Source organism: Poecilia reticulata, linkage group LG1, assembly GCF_000633615.1.
Source record: "Poecilia reticulata strain Guanapo linkage group LG1, Guppy_female_1.0+MT, whole genome shotgun sequence".
In the NCBI taxonomy this organism is placed as follows: Eukaryota; Metazoa; Chordata; class Actinopteri; order Cyprinodontiformes; family Poeciliidae; genus Poecilia; species Poecilia reticulata.
The window spans coordinates 23,108,446-23,130,663 of record NC_024331.1 but is presented as its reverse complement, the minus strand read 5'-3'; the positions used below and the strand labels follow the sequence as shown (position 1 = coordinate 23,130,663).

General features: G+C 37.4%; 1 protein-coding gene across 3 annotated transcripts; it reads right to left on the bottom strand.

Moving 5' to 3' along the window:
• Positions 1-46: 46 nt before the first annotated feature.
• LOC103468605 (uncharacterized) lies at positions 47-21,094 on the bottom strand. 3 transcript variants are annotated; one of them, XM_008415797.2, is made up of 12 exons: positions 21,041-21,094; positions 20,393-20,485; positions 7,534-7,682; positions 7,256-7,418; positions 5,413-5,784; positions 4,483-4,764; positions 4,382-4,405; positions 4,048-4,140; positions 3,917-3,947; positions 3,649-3,698; positions 3,440-3,474; positions 47-517 (listed from the first exon to the last, which is right to left on the bottom strand). In XM_008415797.2, the coding sequence occupies exons 2-12, from the start codon at positions 20,418-20,420 to the stop codon at positions 434-436; spliced, it is 1,311 nt and encodes a 436-aa protein (XP_008414019.1). In that variant the 5' UTR covers positions 20,421-20,485; positions 21,041-21,094; the 3' UTR covers positions 47-433. The 3 variants fall into 3 exon arrangements, with proteins under 3 accessions (XP_008414019.1, XP_008414001.1, XP_017161642.1); XM_008415779.2 differs by lacking the exon at positions 21,041-21,094 and adding an exon at positions 10,075-10,222; XM_017306153.1 differs by lacking the exons at positions 20,393-20,485; positions 21,041-21,094 and adding an exon at positions 10,075-10,497.
• Positions 21,095-22,218: the final 1,124 nt, after the last annotated feature.

The window sequence follows — 22,218 nt, the reverse complement described above, 5'->3', positions numbered from 1 at the left end:
TATATAAACTTTAAAGAAACTGGTGATTGGAAGCTGGCCACAAAACTCTGATCAGTCCATTTCTAAATTCACTTATACCTCCTAGTAAATGCAACATATAGACCAATTTGTTAATGCATGGATCTTTAGAGTCATAGAGAAAAATACAAAATGTACAGTAAACATTATAAAAAAGATAGTAAACTCTGCATTTAATTTCATAGTCTTAGTAACAACAAATAAACATATACGAAGAAATAATCTTACAAAAACTCCTACACATAAAAGAAAAAAGTAAGAACAGGAAATGTCCCCTTCCTGTCATGCTGTGTAACACCAACTGTTGCTACATTGATAAACCGTGAGTAAATTCCCAAATACATACACACACGCCAACACACACACACACGCACACACACACACACACACTCAGGTAGATATGAAATAAACATTTCTAATGCATTGGGGTTGTGAAAGTAGAGAGGGGGTTCCACAGAGAAGATCTGGAGGGTGTCTCTGTTTCCCCACAGGCCCATTCCTGTAAAGAAACAAACACATTAAGACAGCCTATCAAGGTGTGTATGTCACTTCCTGTGGCAGGCAGGGTTCATATCCCACCACTGCTTTCGTAGCTAAATATGTTTGCTCACTTTCCACAGTAAGTTTGTGATGCTTTCAGAGTAACAAAGAACAACAGAAGTAAAACACTAAGATTTGACATATTTAAGTGTTAAAATATCAACGTCTGTTCAAAATGACTCTTTTGTTTTTTTTTCCCAGGCCTGAATGTTGCATTTTAGTTCAACATCAAATCTAATTTTGGTCTGGAAGAAAATAATCACTAAGATTTCCTGACGTCAGTAAGTAAGTACTAAAGAAAGCTTCATCCGATGCCGCCTTCTTTATTTTCATGCTTCTAAATGAATTCCACTGCTTCCAATCACCACTTAATCAGTAAACAGAGTCTGTCTGTGTGTAAAGTAATCTTAGTATCAGCATCATGCAGTTTTGTACACCATGTGTACTGATTCTGCACCGTGAACACACACTATGCCCTCAGTGAAACATGACAGTAGCTGCATCATGATGTGGGGAATTTATTTAAGTTTTTTTTAAAGAATGGGCTTAGTCTCTAACAATACAAAACGGGTAAATTTACTCTAAAAAATTGTATCTGTATTGGCAACCAAAGGAGATTCTAAACAATGTATTGACTCAGGGCAAGGCAAAGGCAAGCAATTTCAGATTTTTAATTTAATAAAAAAATTAATTTGTAGTATAATTTTTAGTTTTACTTCAACATGTAAATATTTGGGCTGCACAGTGGCGCAGTTGGTAGAGCTGTTACCTTGCAGCAAGAAGGTTCTGGGTTCGATTCCCAGCCCCGGTACTTCTGCATGGAGTTTGCATGTTCTCCCTGTGCATGTGTGGGTTTTCTCTGGGTACTCCGGTTTCCTCCCACAGTCCAAAAACATGACTGTCAGGTTAATTGGCATCTCCAAATTCTCCCTCGGTGTGAATGTGTGTGTGTGTGTGTGTGTGTGCATGGTTGTTTATCCTGTGTGTCTCTGTGTTGCCCTGCGACAGACTGGCGACCTGTCCAGGGTGACCCCGCCTCTCGCCCGGAACGTTAGATGGAGATAGGCACCAGCATCCCCACTATGGGATAAGGGTGTAAGAAAATGGATGGATGGATGTAAATATTTATATATATATTTATAGATGCTCACAGATCTAGCTGGGCTTAAACTATGTGCCAAAGCTGCTAAAGATATAGTTTTTTTTTTTTTTCAAGCATGTGTAGTTTTTGTTATTTTACAATTATGTTCTACTTTGTGTTGGTCTATAATAGAAAATGCCAGTAACAGTAAAATTGAGGGAAATGTGAGGGACTTTGAAAGCCAGGACATGTCATCAAACATTTTAAAGTAATCAAATCATTTAATGATCCCTCATTCTACGATCTCTGTTGTTCAGACAGGAGCCTGTGTCCACGTAAATCACTCCAAATTATATCCCACCGTAAAAAAAAACAGACGGTTTTACGGCCTGTGGGGCTTTTAAGGGAAAATATTTAACTAACTGTTTTGTTTACGTGAAAAGAAACCTCTCTGTCATTCTGTCTCTGCTTTCACAGCAACAGCCCTGAGAATGACTATTCCTAATCAGTCTAATTAACATCATGGAAATCCAAACACGTTTTTGGTTTTTGGTTTTTGGTTAATTCAACAACCCCGCATTAATGCGAGACATAAAGCGTACACCTAAAGATCTTTTTTTTGTTCTGCTGAAAACATTCCTGTTCTCTAGCATGAGGGAAACCCAGCTGGCGACTGCACTCACTTGTTTATGATGCCTGCTGAGGAGCTGTGCACAGGGAGGCAGAGCCTTTAGTCTGATGAGAGCCTTTCATCAAGCTAATTAATGAAAATAATTGCACCTAACGAGAAGAATGTGCTAACCGTGCACAACAGCACGAGTGAAAAATGATGTGTGCCCAAGTCTGGGTTAAAATATGTTCTGGAAGGGCGATTGGTTAATTTGTAATGATTAATGTGTGTTTACAGCAAAGAGATCGGGAAAGTTTACTGTTGTTTGTATGGAAAATCTACAAGCGGAGGCCACAAAAATACCACAAATTCCGACTGAAGAAGCGGAGAAACTTCCTCTTTTCTGTTACTGTGAAAGTGTGCTGAAATCTTCCGATCCAAAGAAAATTCTCACAAATCACAAGATTCATCAGGTTTTCTGAAAATGAATCCTATTAAGCATCAAAATCAGACACATTAATCTCTACTAAGTATTGCCTTTGCACATTGTAGCTGCAACCGTAAATGTTTTATTGTTTGTTTTTCTTTATATAGACCAAAAATATATAATTATGACATCGAAGGCAAAATGCTATGGTTTTCAAAACTACTAAACAAAAAAACCTTAAAGATCTGGCATGTATTTGGATTTAGTCTTCTGAGTCTCTACTTTACAGAATCTCCCTTTAATAAGTCTTTTGAAGTACGTCTCTACCAGCTTTGGAACATAGCTTATGATCGGCCATGTTGGATGAGAAGCATCTGTGAGCATCTTTTCCCACCTCAGCTTTAGCTTCCTTTGAGCAAAAGCTCCCTGTCACTGTCCATAAAAAGCTTGATTTGTGTAGAACATGTAGTTGTCCTGTCATTTGATTCATTTGAAGATGTGGATCGCCACAGTTGGAGCTAACATGAGACTCCTCTCTGCTCCTGATGCTGTGTTCGTCAGTGTTCTATAGTAAACTATTTATTCTGAGAATAAATCACACAAAGGTGGACTCTATGTAATAATTATGTAATGCCTGAAAGTAAATTGTTGCACTGGATTTTATTTATGGGTGTCATGGTAATAAAGCTGAAAATCAAATCTGTGCCACACTATTCAGATTTTTTATCTACTTCCTGTTTCAATTTAAAAGAAAAAAAAATACCTGAGAATCAAAACTTGTACGCCTGACAGTAAGATCTGAAAAAAAAGAGAAAAAAACAATCACATACACTTAAAAGAAACCCTTTCAGCATGTGTTGTTCCCTTGCAGTTGGGACTTTACGTTTTATTCTTATACTAGTAAATGAACAGAAAAATGCTCTGAGTCATTCATAGTAAAGGGGAAATGACATTCTGAAGAACAGAACTTACCAACAACGTGGTCTCGAGCGTGCACTTTAGTCCAGAACTGTGCTTGTTGTCTGAAACAGAGCGAAAAGGGCACCACTTATTATAAACACACCTATGAGCAATGGAAATATGAATTTATGTAACATATTTGCATTTGGTTTTCATTTTAAGATATGCATAATGATGTATGTGTGAGGAACACAATTGTTCCTGTGGTGCAAAAATACAATCATTTTGTGAAGAGACTGTGCGCTCTGTGCAGCATCCATTAGGGCTGTGAATGCGTTACCTTCTCTTCTTTTCCTTGGCAGCTGCTTTTGCTTATGAGAAGTGAAAATGACAGAAAATGAGATATTGTGACTTCAGCACATGAAGAAAAGAAAGTTTAAGTAAGGAAGAAGAGTTTCTTGTGGAATCTACCTTTTCTCTTAATCAGCACAGCCACAAAAACCGCCGAGCAGAGAAATAATAAGGCTGCAGAGAAGGAGCCCAGTATGAGAGGCCAGTCCACACCTGGTACACACACCCCCACACACACACACACACACACCCCCACACGCACGCACACACACACACACACACACACGCACGCACGCACGCACACACACACACACACAAACACATACACATTGTCCAAAAAATAAGGAGAAAAGTAACATTTTAAATACAAGCAAAAAGATACATTCATATCTGACATGGCTGCAGATATTCCCCCATCCTTTCCCATTTAATGATTTAACAAATGAGAAATCACCTTTTGATGTTGGAGGGGAATTTCCTGAAAAACGCAGGAAAAGAAACTGTCAAAAATTAAAGCATCTAAAACACTGCAATAGTAGCACAGCAGGTCTCTACCTGTAGTTAAAACCAGAGGGACGCTTCTACCCGAGAGGCTCCATGTGCTTCCCAACGGAGCCCTGTACTGGCACTGATAAAAGGTCACTGGTGAATCCTGGACAGGCACAGGGAATGTGACCTGATGTTGCAAAGCTTTTGCACGGTAAGTTGCCACAGGAAGTTCGCTGTCAGCAGCGTAGAGTGAGAACATAGAACCAGGATATGCAGGGGATCCTGTGCAGAGCAAATGCCACACGTCTGTCTGCTGCTGGAGAACCAGGGAGGGCATAGGAAGCACACCTAGGAGCAAAATGTAGCAAAACGCTCCGAGTCAACAATAAACCTGTAAAACTACATACCAGAGAGACTTCCAAATCTGTGTAAATAAAAATGATTATCTTATCCTTGAATTTTTAGTTTTAACTCTGTCAGTATTTCTATCTCTCCATCATTCAAACTTTGTATCAAGTCTTTTGAGACCAGACTACTGTCAAAAAATAAAGACATGTATGAACCAAGTGATTTACCAATGTAATTGCAGAAATTTACAAAACCACTCTTGTTGTAGAACTTCGACAAAAAAAAAAAAAAATTCTAACTTACAATCAACCCATAAAATGCAGAAATGCCTGTCTGTTAATAACACAGCTGTTAACGACTCTATGTGCTTTGAATCTCTAATTTTTAGTTCCCTCTCTTACAAGTTTATATTGTTTATAAAGTTTCAATAAACTTTTGCACATTTAGTTTTTCACTAGGCAGTCAAAAAAAACAAAAACAACAAAGTACAAGAAATGTATTTGCAAACCTAAAAAAAAATACTTTTGAGTCTCCCAAGGTGTTTTTACATTCATGATTTTGGGCCTCAGAGCCGAAAATCCTCAGCCTTAAGGTGTTCTTGTGAATTGGCTAGACATCGGTTACTGAAGTAATAAAAGAAATCCTCACCTCTAATCGTGACTTGCACCACATTGCTGACAGATGAGTTCACCAATCCCTTTTTACTGTTGATCTGGTAGAGGCAGGTGTACTGCCCCTCTTCGCCTCCTCTGACTGGTCCCACATTGAAAACCCCTGGCTGTGGTTCAGGGTTTGACACCTGGCTGGCCTGACGCAGCGGGATGACAGATGTTCTCCCTGTTTGCTCCCTCAGCAAAAGAAACATTGCAGGTTTGCTAGACTGGGACTGTAACTGGTTTGAGTGAGTGGGGACGCTACATCGGAAGTGGAGCGTGTCTCCCAGTGTCACCGCACCATCGGAGGGCTGCACGGATAAGACCGGAGAGGGACACGAAGAAATGGGAGGAGTTGGAGCGTCAGCTGTTTGAACAAAAAAAAATAAAACAGAGAAACACCGAAATGTTATCTTGACCAGTCAAAGTGCATTTCTGAAGGACAGTCCAAACAACACAATGTACAAATTAGCAAATCATGAACCCTAAAATCTGAACTTGCTGCTGAAATGTGCTACACAAACAAACAAACAAAAAAAAATGCATAAAACACAATATAAAATCTACCTTTTGAAAGTAATATCCTTTGAGCAGATGTAACAGTTTATTGATAAGCCCACATTTCTGTATGAACAGTGAACCACCAGGAACCACTAAGCCTGTTCTTGGGATGCAGGAGCAGGGAGGGGGGCATTATTAAGCCAATCCAAAAGAGAACCAGCATACAGAACATTGCTGTAATCTAAGTGAGATATAACAAACCATATCCAACGTTCATTGATGGAGTATAGGACTTTGTTTTAATCAATGAGCAGAACTTTTAAACTTTAAGCCAGAGTGTGTTGCCAGTTGATGTCAAAATGAATTCAGTAGGCTGATGGTGCTGTCTTTACCATTAAAGATTATATTTCTAATTATAATATCTGTTTGGCTTTTTAAGGTTAAGGAAGCTCTGTGCTGGAGCAAGACTTGATCAAAAATTTGACTTATTCTAAAAATCTGTTTCCAACAATTTTAATAGAGAATGCCCGTTAAAAAATACAATAAAATAAAAATAGAGTGATCAAGGTTGTGCTGCTGCATGTTGTAAGGTATCTGGGACACAACCAGACATCAGAGAATTGATCACTAGACCATCGATACAACAGCAAGTTATTTGTGACCTACTTGATTTAACATATTGGTATTTGGAACCAGCAGTCTCATCCAGTCACTGCTGGAGATATAGGCACCAGCCCCCTCTGCAACTGAGACAATACATGGATGAAGTGTGTTATATCTACAATACTGCCATATTCCTAGTTCCTAACCAAACTTCCCTTTGTGAGTGGAAGTAGTGGAAACCAGTACCAGTGTTTGATCTTTTTGTCTGTGTGTGCGTGCGTGTGTGTGTGCGTGTGCGTGGTTTCTATATGAAGTGCAGGATGTTACTACTGCTATCCACACCCACAGAGCTGAGGACAATAAGAGACCACAAACAGCACCTGCATACAGAAGTGTGTTTTTGGGGTTACTGTAGAGCGGATGGGAGTGTTTATTTTACACCATGTGTAGAATCTCAACCGACGGCACATTTAACCTGCAAACCATGTGACTCATTTGGATTTCCACTTAACACTCAGTTTGATTCCCCATATGATTCACAGCTGAACAGGTAACTGATATTTGTAACGGCGCAGAAATAAACCATGTGGGTTGAAATAAAGAACAGAAACGTGTATTCTTAACTTTACACCAAAACTTTTTTTCTCAAAAATGAGAAAAGCTGAGTGAGAGCTTAATTCATTTTCAGCAGTTGAGCTAGCAGTTGATCAAATGGAGAAGTTGTAAAACAGTACCTCTTTGTTCCTGTAGTTGCAAGTAAGGGCTGAACAGACTGTACAGTCCCTCTTGGTTCTTGTACAAGCAGCAGTAAAGATGCCGCTGCCCTGAATCTGGTCCATCCGTCCTGACGGTGAAGTGAACCTGCTCCACAGCGTAGAGTAGTTCACGCGAGTCCATCTCAATAAAATGAGAAAATAGTACACTGAATACAATCACAGAATATGTCAAACGCGCTTCACATAATGAAACTGTTTAACTGTTTAATTAAATTTTTTTTAAAAACTCAAATTACTTTTTCGGTGTCACGGTACAACATGAACACAACGCCACTGTGGCCCCTGGGGGCTCGGCAGGCCAGGACCACTGAGTCTCCTGACCTTGAGTAGATGTCCAAGGTAGGTGTTGGAAGAGTGGGAGAGGACGTGGAGGCTGACACTCTTTCTGCGTGGAGGAAAGATAAAATACGAGTTACCCAACTTCCCCTAAGAAATAACACCATCTTCAAACGTGGAAATAAAGGATTGCTTCATCAGATGTTCAAGTTGATCCAAACAGACGATTTCAGATGAAAATTAGAACACTAAACCATAAAACTGATTTTATTGTCAGTCGATAATAGACAAGTACTGACATAAGTTTTCTCCCACAAACAGAATTTTCTTTAACGAAAAGATACAATTCCAAACAGATTTCCGTTGAAATGCTTACCTAGAAGTTGTAAGAAAGCGATTATAGGGGGATAAAGCCAGAGTGAGCGACCCCTGACACACGGCATCCTTGACCCAAAAAGAAGACTGACTGAAGTAAATAAGGCACCTCCAAACATATGCTTCATTCTCTCTCTCTCTCCCCTGTTTTCCTCTCTCTGTGTTTTCTTAATGCATCTGACATCCTCTTGAAGACAGAGCAACGGGGGAAGTCAAACCTGTAAGCACGTTTCCTTTTTAGGAGATCACTGGGCGGATATGTGGTATGATGAGAACTAATCGCAGTCTTTACTTCAATCAGAACCAAACCGAATGTGAAAGGCTCTGTGTCATCATAAAGAAATAGAGCGCTGATATTTACAACTACTGTAAAAGTTGTGTTTATGTTGCTCAAAAGACATAAATAACTGCAAAGTATTTTTTTTCCCCCTCCTGCTGTAAATTTGCCCTTATTGTACAGTCTGTTATTCCTTCTTTCTGTTTTTATTTTTATCTGTTAAACTATGTGCTTTGACTTGATGACTGGAGTTTCCCCCCCTCTGGGACAATAAAGGGTATTTCTATGCTATTTTAAAATGTGTTGAGTACTCTACTATTTCAGGCATAAAGGCTGTAAAGTAGAAAGACAAGGCCTTTTTTTATACAAAAAAGATTGTGTCAGTGAAACAGGAACATGTTGCGGGATGTTTGAATGTCATCTGTAAGAACAAAAGTGAGGAGATGAAAGAGTCAGGGAGCCCCTGTGCTTTTTAAAAAAAAAAGTGTGAATCTGTCAGAAAAACATATTTTTATATCTTATTAAAATGAGAAACAGACTTTTTTTAATGAGATATACGTGTCACTGAAACGTTCTCATAATGAAAAGCTGCACCTCATTACAGTTTCTCTTAATTTATTTCTTTGCTTAGTTTCAGTACCACTATTATCTTTTGTGTACTTTTGACCAAAACAAAATAAATATTGCACTAGCTAATCAGTTCATTGGTTTTAGGAAAAATATACAAATCGATTACATCTGAAGTGATTAATGTTAGTGTTGTTGTCTGGACCCATGAAGTGGTGTTATCACACAAAAAAAAAATGTAAAAAATTGAGCTGACTGAGCAGCTGACAGATCAGCTGTTTCCTGGTGACCCAGATTGCTGTGTTGTAATATTTAGTCATTTTTAAGATGACGTTAGTATTTTGTAGGTGTTTTGCAGAGTAATTTACTTTTGGTGGTATTTTTAGAGACTATTATTAATAGAATTGATTGTTTTATGAATACATGCTAATATGAACAAACATATTTGATTCACCTGCAGCGGTGGTAAATACAGAATGACCGCAAATTATTTTCCTTTTGACTGTTTATCATAGCGGGAATCAACTATGAATATTGTCCTTCGTTGTTCCGTATAACACAACCGCGTGAAACAGTTGTAAACATATTTACTTGTAAACGTTGTCAGCCAACCAATAGAGGGCACAGCACTGCTGCATGTTCCTTCTTACAAATATTCATTTGCAGGGCAACATGAAGGTTCATTTACGTATTTTAGCAAAGTTGTGGCATGTTTGTCTGCTTAATATAGATTTGATCCAATGAAAAGTAAATAAAAACTCAAAATGAAAATGTGCTTTTTGACAACAATGTCAAAAACACATCATATTATAAAAATATGATGTGTTTATTTGGCTTGTTCCTGTTAATTTATATTTGTTCTGTTGTGGTAAAGACAATTGTGAGAATACCAAAGCTTTTGTGGAGGCACTCTACATCTGAATAGTCTGGTTTGGATCTTTGGTTTTTGTCAATAGCAATTGTTATTTTGTGTATTATTTATTAAGAATAATGTTTCCTCCTAAAGTCTTGTGAATTCCTATCACAGTTTTTCTTTCAGTCCAGGTCATCTGACTCCTTATTTGCTCTGAAAACCCCCTGATTTCACAAGTTCCCTGTTTTGCCACCATGTGCAGCATTTTTTTTTACATCGGAGTTTCTACAAATTTTAGTTCAAGAATTCAGTGTTCCACGCTTGTACAGCATTATTAGATGCAATTTTCTATAAAGTGAAGGCTCTGCTTGTCTTATTCTTAAAATACCTAGAATGTGATTCCTATGTTTTTTATCGGTGCATACGGACCTGATCTGTTACCGTGTGTTGCCATGGTTCTCAGCATGTCAGCATAATTGAATGGTGTCCCTGATTGGCTCCCTAGTGAGGTGGTGCTTTTCAGCAGGAACATTGTGGAGGCGCTGATTAGCTCCTCTGGGAAGCGTCTCTCACTGACCTGGGAAACGGAAAGTGAATGCAGATGATAACTCAAAGACATGTTATCCTGGCAGATCCTGTAAAGTATAATGACGCATTCTACATTTACACTGGACTGTGCAGTGTTATTTTATATCTTTCATCAGTTTTGACATAGACTGTTTAAAAGATTTATCTCGGGTTGGTAAATTATGATTTTTTTGAGTCTAGTGTAACCAGTTCTCCTCTTTTATTGGCATTTCTGTGTTGGTTTTCTTAACTATTTTTAATACTTACGGGTTAAATAAAAACCCACTTTTGAATTAAACACTTGTGTCCTGCTGCTAGCTCCCTTATACACACACACACACATATACACACGCACACATGTTTGTGTTTCTATTCTTACTTGGACATTGCACAGTAATTAATCTGTGTAGAACTATTTACAGTGACTGCCCTATGACACACACACTCCTACTATTAATAATTGCTGTCCTCTAAGAGAAGGATGGGTAGAAAAATCAATTTTAAATGTTGTTTTTGTTATCATATTGTCAAGCTTTTTATGGAAAACAAATAGTAATACTTACTGCTTAAACCATAAAAGTGTTTTGGATTCACACAAACTCATGTTGAGATTTGTCAAGATTATTGAACATGAGCTTGTTTGGAGAATAAATAACAACTTTTGATAAATTAATTAATACTAAAATACAAAGAACAGAATTTTTTCCTTTTCAAAAAATAAACACCACTTCTAAGTAGTTTTTTTCTTTGTAATTCTGGTGTTATTAACATACAAGAAGCAAAACTTCCTATTGGATATTTGAGTAAATGTATTGTTCGGTCTCAATGTTAAGTGGGTTATAGACAGAAATAAAAAAATAACAGTAACAGTTTCAGAAGTTTGGAACAAGCGCTAATAATCTAAAAGGAAAACAGGAATTAATGGAAAGTTATTACTTATTTCAGTTGCACCTTTCTGTCAAAATTCATAATTTTATAGCAAATAAACCACTTCAATTAAACCAAAGAGCTGTCATTACTGGCTGCTCTCACATTCGTTAATTTTTTAAGTAACTTACTAAATACCATAGCTTGATATTTGTCATCATCTACCGCAGTTTGTGTGTGAATGAGTAAAGTCCTCCTGAATGAGTACTAGTTTTGCCTTTTTTTAAGTTTGTGCTTCACTGAGTTCTCCACTTGGTGGCAGTGTTCAGCTACAAACAGATACACAAAGACATATTTCATTTGGCATCAGAGATCCTCTGAAATATTTGCTGATGATTGGATGACAGATGAGTTTAACTCATGTTTACAGTAATTAAACATCATGTCGAGTTTATCTGCAGGACTACATGTACTGTTAATATTTTCTTCTGTTTTGCTAGACAAAATTTCTAACTAATATGATGATACTTGTTACTGAGGCAGAAAAATAGAAGGAAATGCATTATACTTGATAGGTATTTTATATTAAGTCTATTCTAGTTAATTTAATTCACTTCTTGGTGTTTCTGTAAATGAATCTTGCTGTGAAATTACTTATTATTTATGTGTTTGAAATGTATTTAGCACATTTTGGTTTTCACTGCAATAGAGGCAGTTTAAAGTTTCAATAGGTCAGCTGAGAAGCGCTCTTAAAATATTCACACTGTGAAATGCAATACGGTTGCTATCAAGTTTAAAATGCAGCACTTCCTTTTTTTTTTTAACCCTGCGTACTTCCCTGTCAGACAGCTTATGCTTAATCACATGATATTCTGCTGCAAACGTCGAGTCCTGGACAGCAGGAGGAATTTGACTGACGATTGCTTTGCATTTCAGTTTGTCTGCTCAGTCAACGGTAGGTAAGACTTTCTGTTACAGGTTCAGTTCCTTGCTGTTGAAGGTTTCAAACATCATCATTATAATTAAATAAAATCCATGGAATAACTATTATTAGTGGCACGTATTAATATTATTAAGTGCCAAAGTCAAATGTTAACAAATGTAATAATTTAGATCAATTTACCAACTAAGGCACCACCTAATTATCAGGAAATAATGCTCAAATAGTTTTCAGGCTCAATAAGTGTTTCATGAATACCTGCTAGATGAGGTGGCGCAGTAAATAATGATAGGTTCAAGTTTATGCACTTATTTTCTTAAATGGCAAGCCTTAGGCACAAACGGAATAAGTACAAACAGAATAAGCACAAATTATGAAAGTAAGTACTGCAGCCTGACATTAATCAACAAACCTCTACGTAGCTCGTAAAGCTCAAGTAAAATGCTAAATAAAATGAAAAACTGATAAACGTTGGAAATAAAATAGTAAAAAAGAAACATGTAAGAATAAAACCAATGAATAAAGTTGTGTAGTGATATCAGTTTATAAATTTATGTCAAAAACTAGCTTGATTTTCAGAAATTTGGATTGAGGATAAATTAGCTTTAATCTGATTTAGTGTAGGATTAAATTAATGAAAGATTAATTTCAATCATAAATCTTTAATTGATGACTGAAGGCAACAACTGGATATGGAGGCCGTTTTCGGAAAGTTGTTTTGTTAACAGATTTCTCCTCCTGAGCCGAGGAACTCTGCTGCTCCTCCAGAGTAATCATGGGACTCCTAACTGCTTAACGATTGAAAAAATATATATATAATAATTTCACTTTACAATCATGTGCAACTTCCTCTTGGTCTATCTCCTCAAATTCCATTGCAATGCTTGCAGTTTCTGGTTCTAACGTGATAAAATGTAAAACACATTAAAGTAGTATGAATACTTGTACAAGCTTTCGTCAGATTTGTAAATTTTTTGACGTTTTGCAAAGTTGCATTCAAGTTTGTGTGAAAGCAAGTGGTTTCATTTGTGAAAAGCAACTGTCTAAAGTGCCAACGTGTTGCTGTAGCAAACAGACTGAGGTATGCCAGAGCTCCCCTGGAGAGTGGGCAGAAGTGTGTTTGTGCATGTCAGGGTTAGGAAAAGAGGAGGAGGAAACATGAGAAGAGTCTCATTATTGTAAGAGGAGTTGTAGAAGAGGATTCATTCCTCTGCTCTCCCATGCCATTTGTCTTCTTAAAACCACAAACTCCTACATGCACTGTTGTAGGATGACATGTAAAACATCATCCGCGGCGTTTATTCTCACTGGTTTCGTCTATTCATCATAGCGAACCAGAATTCACCCCAGAACCTACTGCTGAATCTTTCACCTGCACGTTTTTGTACGTCTCAGCTTAGACTAAAAAGCAGCACTGTCAGGTCCAGACCAAAATGGTGAACACAATTTTAAAACAACATCCTAAAATCCCCTGTGGTTGTCTGCCATAACAACCATAGCGGTTGCATTACTTACTAAGCGGTCAAGTAATGCTTTACTTTTTACCAACCAACATATATAACTTTACATGCTATGGTGGGAAGTTTTATTCATGTTTTTTTTTTTTTTGCCATTTTCAGAAAACACAAATGACAACACAAAAATGTTTTTTTTTTGTTTTTTTTTTAACTCTTAGTTGGGTGAAGCCGCTTATTGTCAAGCTATGTTTAGTCTAATGACAAGGGAAAATAACCAAATGACCCTAGTTAAATGTTTATATACCCTGGTGACTTTGGTCACACAAGTTGACACAAATAACTTGTGTACATGCTAAAGGCAGCCATCCTCCCCTGTGATCTGTTTGCTTATAATCAGTTCTGATACGCTGTAGTAAAACTGCGGTATATAAACTTTTAAATAAGCTTGTTTGTAAAGTTTCTTTTCACCCAACAACTAACCATGAGTGGAAAAAGCTTTATGTTGTTCGCATCCTCTGAAAAATGGCCAAAACAATACAGATTTCTGCCATACTATGTACACTTATGAGCGCTTCTAGTTTTTAATATATATGTTATTGACCATCTGAATCAGACAAAGGTCAAATCCTCCAAACATAAGGCCGTACCGTTGTGAGTTGCAGAATTTCCCAATCAGCAAGGGGCCACAGAGAGATTCAACAGATAATGGCTGTTTGTGGCCTGGATTTGCCAAGCAAATGCAGAAACATTATTAATAATGTATGCCTTTTTTTCACATAATGTGTGGAGATTTGAAATTATTCTCTCTTAGTTTCCAAGTTTGTCAGAAAACTGATCTCTCCAAGAATTTTTCATCTGTTCTACACTGAATCTTAAAGACTAAATCAGCTTCAGAAGTGTTGGATCGGCTGAGTTTAATCTCAATTACTCTGTTATATAACAGCCAGAGTGACGGCTGAGTATTATTTATGATAAACTGAAAGATGTGAACAGCTATGCTGAAAAATATACCTTTAAGACGCCATGGAAATCAATGTTTTTCTGCTACCGTATGTTTCAAAAACAACACAAACATGTTTAGAGCATATCTCATTATTTAGCTTCTCTCATCCATTCCAGTTTTTCGTTTTTCACTTTATTTTCTCGCTGCATTTCTTTTTTCTTATTCCCCTTGGCTCCCTTTTTAGATCTTTCTCTCCCTTTAATTGGTCCATATTTTCTTTCTGTCTCCCTGCACATAAACTCCTCTGATATTTAGTGAGGAAGAGGTGGAGTTGTCTGCTCTGCAGGCTTTTCAAGTTTAATGAAATAAGTGAGTGAAGAGAGGCAGCGAGACAGAGAAAAGGGAGCAAATATAAGCCTATAACATCAGACAAAGCTGGAACAACAGAACAACAACAACAGAGTGGAAAAGGGAACCAGATAGAAAGACAGAAGGAGTACAAAGGCCACGTTTGTTGTTAATCATTGTGCTGCTGCAAGTGCTGCAGGAGCAACACAAGGACTTCCTCTTTGACCTTCCTCAAACTGTTTGCTCCTGTTTGACATTCGTCTAAAGTTCAACATCCCCTTTATTTCAACGTACTCATGTTTGCATTCGCAGACATCCAAAATAATCCTCACCCCTTGAAATTTGGAAAAAAATTGTTCACGTTGCAACCACAAGCTTCAATGCATTTAATTGCAAATTGTACGTGACAGACCAAGCACAAAGCAGTGTAATCTTATTATGGAGTATGAAAATAAAAAGTGCGATGCACATTTTGTTTTTTGGCCACTGTACTTTGACATCTATGGCAGCCAACTGTGGAGGAACAGGAAATCCTCTGCAGCAAAACCATTTGCGTCAGATATAATGCCTCAGGGGGCAAAAGCTGCCTGCATAATCTAAAGTGAAAAAGGTTTTGTGTAACTCTTTAAAAGTTGGACTACGGTGCCTTGGTGCAGCTCACATGCATCTGTGGGCATCTGATGTCTGAACAACCTGCGGTTGACTTAAAAAACCCTCTGACTGCTCAAAAAATAAATAAAATAAAATCACACGAGAGCATCTGACTGAGAGCATCACTAACAGTCATGGAAATCTTACATAATGTGATGCCACACAGGGAAGCATCTAATATGATACGATTTGATGGAACAAAACGACAAGCTGTCCTTTATAGTTACCATCAATCCTGAGATCAAAGGAAAAATCCTGGCAGTGCCATTTTGTGGTGTCAAGTAATGTCCAAGTTCTTTTTCAGATGTTTATTTATTTAATTTGAACCTTTTATTTAACTTAGCTCTTTTTATAGAGAGCAAGCTGTATTGTAAGAATCAATGCATCTTGTCACCAACAGGCTAACTGAAAAAGAAGCTAGGTGTGTTTTATTTATTTGTTAGTGTTTTTTTTTTTAAATGCTCATCCTATTGATGATGGACGGTTAGTTCTTGAAACCTGCTGTAAATTATGAAAATGTAGTTTAGGTGTTGACCTTAAAAATTGGAGTTAGGATTTTTGTCCCCATAGTAAAGCAGTCCTGGTCACAAATTAATCACGGGGGATTATAAGAATCTAAATCAAAAGATGGATAGCATTTGTTGGGTTGGAGTGTAAACTGGTGTGAGGAAATGTGTGATTGGACAGAAAAAGGAAGGAATATAGATTCTTAATGCAAGACGATGAAAAGAAAACATAAAATGAGCACAGCTGAATGAAGAGAGCAGGCTTTTAACCAGAGCAGACTCAGAAAACAGGTGACACCCCTGATAATGGGTCAGTGGACGAGCCGTTTTGCTTGGTCTGAGTGGGAGACGTCATTTAATTGCAGTGACACTTATAATGTCACACTTCCATGTCAGCTGCTGGCCTTTTTCTGACCCCATGAAAGCAGATGGGTGAGAAAATGTCTGTAGTGTGGCTGACTCTGTCCTTCCTTTAGAACCTAGAAAACAACCAATAGTTAAACAACTTTGTGCTTTTTACTGCAAATCTTTATCGGTGTAATTTCAGGACAATTGTTCGCGGGGTATATTAGCACTCATACAGTTATTGCAGTTTTATTTCTGAAGACTGAAATTTCCAATAAAGTTTGACTAGAAAAACATAATGTGTCTTTATAAAGCAGAAGGTACTGAGTTTGCAGCTGGTAAATAATCTTTTATCTAATATTTTAAACATGCTACTCCAAAAAATTTTTGAAAGTCTAAAAAAAAAAAAAAAAAAAAAAAAAAAATGTTCAACATTGTTGCTATGCATAAAAGTCCAACAGTTTCAAAACAGGATAATGGCCAAAAGCTTTCATAGCTCTTGGCCATTATCCTTTTCCTTTCTCTTCACAATCACTCATTGCTTATTGATGCATCACATTCAGTACAATCCCATTAAAACAATTATTCAAGTTTGTCTTTGTAATGTTGACAAAACTGAAAATACTTGTATTAATGAGATAAGTTAATTAAATTATTTTTTTAAAGCATTGGGAAAAATAACATCTAAACTTATACCAATGTCACTGCTGGAAGCTTTAACTTTATACTCCTCGTTTCAAGTGTCTCCCTTTTCATCTTTTCTCTGGATTTTTAATGAATTAAATAATTCGTAGGGAGATTTATTGCACCAGAATGTGGAGCTGATTTGGTAAACAGAAGCAAGCCTCTCATATACAGAACATAACACACACACACGCACACACACACAAAAGTGAAATCAAAGCAAAGCTGTGCAGTCTTTTCAATGACAGTCAAGGACACAGTGGCATCCAGCTGACATGATTATTCTGGAACTGCCCAACAGTAAAGGACGACTGCTAACGAACTGAAAAACCTCTTACTCTCAGATCATCTCTCCCTGGGTTTTTATTTCCATTTTTGTCTGATGTGCATAAGTAACGCTTGTATGCGGCTTGCACACAAATCCTATGGAGCATTTTCACAAATGCACCTGACATCTATCATACATCTCATCATGTTTTTTTTTCCCTTCCACCTTTTCTTTGCCTGATATATATACGTACATCTCTTTGCTCTATGTATTATCCTCTTAAATTGCAAGGGCCAATTTCCTGGCATCATGATATGGAATAACACAATTCACATAAATCTACTGCATCTGTTTTTCATTGCTTTTTGATTAATTTGCCCAGTTCCACAGTGTGTTCTGATTTATGTGGATCAGAACATCAGTACATACATGAGGTTGTTTTTTTTTTATTACTGTTTTAGGGAAACATCTGATTGCTGATGTCAGATTATTGCATGTCTCTACATCTGTAGCTTGAGGGAGAGTTTGGTTTGAGGACTGTTTTCAACAGGAGAACAAAAATGGAGCCTGAGAGGAAGCTAAACATTATGGTTGCATGGCATTTATTACAGCTGTTCCTCTTCAGCTTTTTTTTTTTTCTGGAAGTTACTGTAACCTAATTCTGACTTTGAGCAAACTTTGAGTTTCTCTTTCTGTCCCCATGTTTGTGTGACCACTGAAGCAGGCTGTCTGCCACTGGACAGAGGTCACCTCCTGCCAGGAACATCTGGAAGGAGGACATGAAGCACGAGCCTTTAGACATTTATTTACAGAGCTGTAAATGTCCACGCTATTATTTCTATATGTGCTAATTTACAAGCCCTGCTTTTAACTTTGTCCTTAGTGCACACAGTAACACAGCCATGATTAATTCCTCTTTGTGAGAACGTAGAGTACCGGCTGGCGATGCACTGATCAGAGATTTTGTGGCCAATTTCAGATCTCAGATTTAGCATGATTAGAGTTTGAGATTATAGAAAATGCTGCCAACATTTCCAACTCCAGTGGTCTGTACTTAACCTTGGTGTTATCAACTGATTTAATGGCAGGGTCAACTTTTCTATTTGTTAAGTCAAGAAAATGACCCCAAGGCAGGTACAAGTTGATGTCTTCTGACAGATCAGCTTTTTTTGTACCCATAAGGTCAACTGTGAATAAACCAATTGTTTGGAGGAAGATGAGTTAATGACACACTTAATTTGACAGATTACCTAAACCTAGTTCATCTTCAAGGAAGTTAAAGATTGTGTTAAACAGTTTCAACAGGTGTTTCACCAAAACAGGATGAGAAACAATAGCATCCCAAACCCTCACAGACAGCACCAATTCTTTTTTTTTTTCACCATAAATGAGAAGTGTGAGCTTAAGAAAGAAAGGGTGTAAACTGTTGGTTGCAAACTTCCTGTGAAACCTCAGAGATGGTCTTTGAATTCAAATACTGCCGCAGTTGCCTTGGGGGAATTTAAATATTTGTGCTTTGCTAATCATTTGTTGTTGTTTTGGTCTATGTTGGAACTCAGTCCAGCTTTAAAATTTGTTACAGGGTATTTTATTGTGTCTTTGTGAAACTGCACTGTGTTGAACTACATGCTTTGCTTAGCTGCAAGTTCTACAAATGTCAAAAAAAAAAAAGCAGTTTCTTTAGATGTGCAGTTTTCTAATTGATGTAAGGGGCTATAATGTCTTATAATGAAATATTTGTGGGATTAAAAACAGTCCACGTTACAATGTTCACAATCTTGTTGCTGACTGATGGCTGTCTTTGTTGCTTGAATAAATGCTTGAAAAAAAATGTTACCTTTATTTTATGTCATCTAAATTTTTATAAAAGTGTTTATTCTGGGCCATTCATACCTCGTCAGCATGTTCTGGAAGGTGAATTATCCCCATGTGAGCAGAAATCGATACATCCACCATTGTGAGACTTTTCCCTACAGGCAGCACTGACCCAGTAGTTTGGTTTAACTCATATTTCAGTCAAACAGATGCCAATAAATTGATATGCCATGCTGCAGGAAATGACCCATTATTTAACAAATGAGCAGTAGGACTCGCTCTGAATATATTCTGTGTAACTGGGTTCTTTGTCACTTGTTTTTCTACACCAGGAAAAAATGTGCAAGTTGGTATACTATTTCATCAACTAGCAAGAGATTAAACAGTGCAGACCAATGCAATACTGTGTTCTGTTTTTGATACGTTTGCCTAAGTTGCATTACAAAACCAATTGCGGAAACAAGTTTGAGGAAGTTTGTACTACTCCCATTTCTAGCTACAAGTTTGTGGTTATCGTCATTAAAAGCCCTATAAATAAGTATGCGCTGTCTGCTTTATCATTCTTTCTCTGTTTTAATAATGAGCCATCTGCCCTTTTTCCATGGTATAGGTGTTCAGTAGCACCATTTACCAGAACAGTCTTCTTGTGAGGAAATACTGACCCGTGTGCAGTTTGATGTTTTCTCATTTCATTTCTCTAAATGTTTTACTAAAGTTGCTGGCCCTACTTCACACCTGTTCTGATCTCAGATTTTTCACGCTCTTCCAGTTTCATTCTTTGCGTTTCACTTTCTATAACTTGTTGTGTTACTTGATCATTTTGCACTCTTCCTTTTCAATGGCAGCTGGTGTTAAGTGTGTGTTTAAACATATAATTTTGACACTGCTTCTGAAGTGTGACAAATCAGGAACTTCAGAGGGTTTTTCATTATAATACATGATGAATCCAAAACTTAGTACGTCATGTTATACACTATAAAGCTTCACCAGTAGTCTTGCCCAGTGAAACATTCTGATGATCCACAGGGTTTAAACTTAGCAATAAACTTCCCAAAATGAGAGTAGAGTTGTTGCTTCATATTCTATGTTATATTGATGACCTACAGTATTTGCGACTTTCAGCTCAATGGAGATTCTAATACCTCAACGATGCTGCAAACAGTTCAATAACTTCGAGCCTTGTCCCACACCGAAGAGTGTTTTGGTTAACATGACCTAGTACCTTTAAGGTTAGCTGTTTACTATGCATGTTTCCACCAAGCTTAAATGTCTGGGACAACAATAGAAGATCACTCATTATTTAAGAGTGAGAGCACTGCCAGTCCAGTTTCTCCATTGTTAAAATCAATGTAGCACCTCGTTTGCAGTGAATCTTTTTTTCCATTTGGCTTGAATCCAAAATGTCCCCTTCCTGGAACCTCAGCGGTGCAGCTTTGAATCAATGTAAATCTGGAACACAAAATCGTTTACATTTAAACTACAGGCAAAAAATTAGGTCAGAAAAGCGAGTATGTCCAAATATCATTAAAACATGTATGAAGTAATCAGTGTTACCAAAACATGGGATTCAGTTTCTCACTGAACATTGTATTTGAAGGGATTTGCAAAAAGAATGGAGAACTGCAGCAGCAGGACTGTATCCTCTTATTGTACTTTCTGCCTATAGTGTTAACACTTTCTGAAAACATGTGTCAAAACAAGCCGCCTCATCCAAAATTATGTATTCTCATCTGAATGAGACAGGTAGGCATGAACAGAATAGTAAGTGGGTTCTTTGCGAAGGAGGAAAGGGGCCAACCCTCTTACAAATTGCAAGTAAACAAACAGAGACGGCCAATGGCTGAGCTACAGCCAACATCTTTGAGACATAAGGACGAAAGAGTCCAACAGAGGAAGAAATGTGCCATAGGAGGGGTGCATTCCTTTCCACAAAATTAGGGTCCATTGCCTTTGCTAGTATCATATCTCTTTCGTTTATCTTTCTTCTCAGCATGTTTTCCTCACCATTCTATTACCAAGTGATTTCCGGCATCAGGCTTCAGGACTCAAGCTTCTCTGTCAAAGAGAGGAGAAAAGTATGAGTCATGAAATTCACAGTTAAAACATCTCAGGGTGGAGATGGTGAGATGATAAAATCCCTGACATTCCTTTGAACTTTAGCTGCTTTTAGCTCCAGCCACAGGTTGTTGGGTCGACTAGCTAAACCCCCCCCCCCAAAAAAAAACAGAAAACAAGCAGTAAAACCTTATCTAACCTTACATATAAACATTAACCCAAATGGATTCCAGATTTCCTTTTAAATAAATAAATAACTACAAAGCGTAAGTCATTCCTCTCACCTTTTTTACAATGCTCTCTCACTCTTGGGAAAGTTACAAGATTGTACACACAAAGGTCTAAAGTGTATTTTGTATCTCAAAGGGGTGCCGTTTTTAAAATGTTAACCTTTTTTTTTTTTTTTGAATGTTAGATACAGTCCCCTTTTTAATACCCTTAAATGAAATATCATCAGGGGTAGATGGTCTAAATATGTTGCGTTTTCTTGTTCAGTACTCATCTTTAAAATGAATCACACTTCTTTTCGTTAGATAGCTGTGTTCACTTTACTGCTAACGCTCAGCCTTCCGTTAACTCCATCTCTACTTCTATTTTGTTAGAACAGTGCTGCTTTTACACAAGAACTCACTCTCATCGCCCCTGGTGGACAACAGCAGTACAACATGCACATAAACAAAGTGACAGGATACAGAACTTGCAGCTTTACCTTTCAAAGTAAATTATAAAACATGAACACATAACACAAAATAACTCAAAGACAAGTTAAGATGAGAACATATTCTAACAAAATATATGCACTCCACAATTATCAGTTTTTTTAAACAAATGCTTATAATATATGTATCATTTATCACGCCTCTCGCCCGAAACGTTAGCTGGAGATAGGCACCAGCAACCCTCCCGACCACTAAAGGGAGAAGGGTGCAAGAAAATGGATGGATATTTATCATTTCACTGAACACTGAACAACTACACACAACTTTGTTTTGGCTTCCTGTAAACCCCCCTCCACCTCACTTCCCCCTCTCCCCCCCAAAAAAACCAAAAACATATATTGCAACTTATGGGTTCAACATGACAAAAGGGATATGACGACCTTTACAAGGCACTCCACAAAATCATTA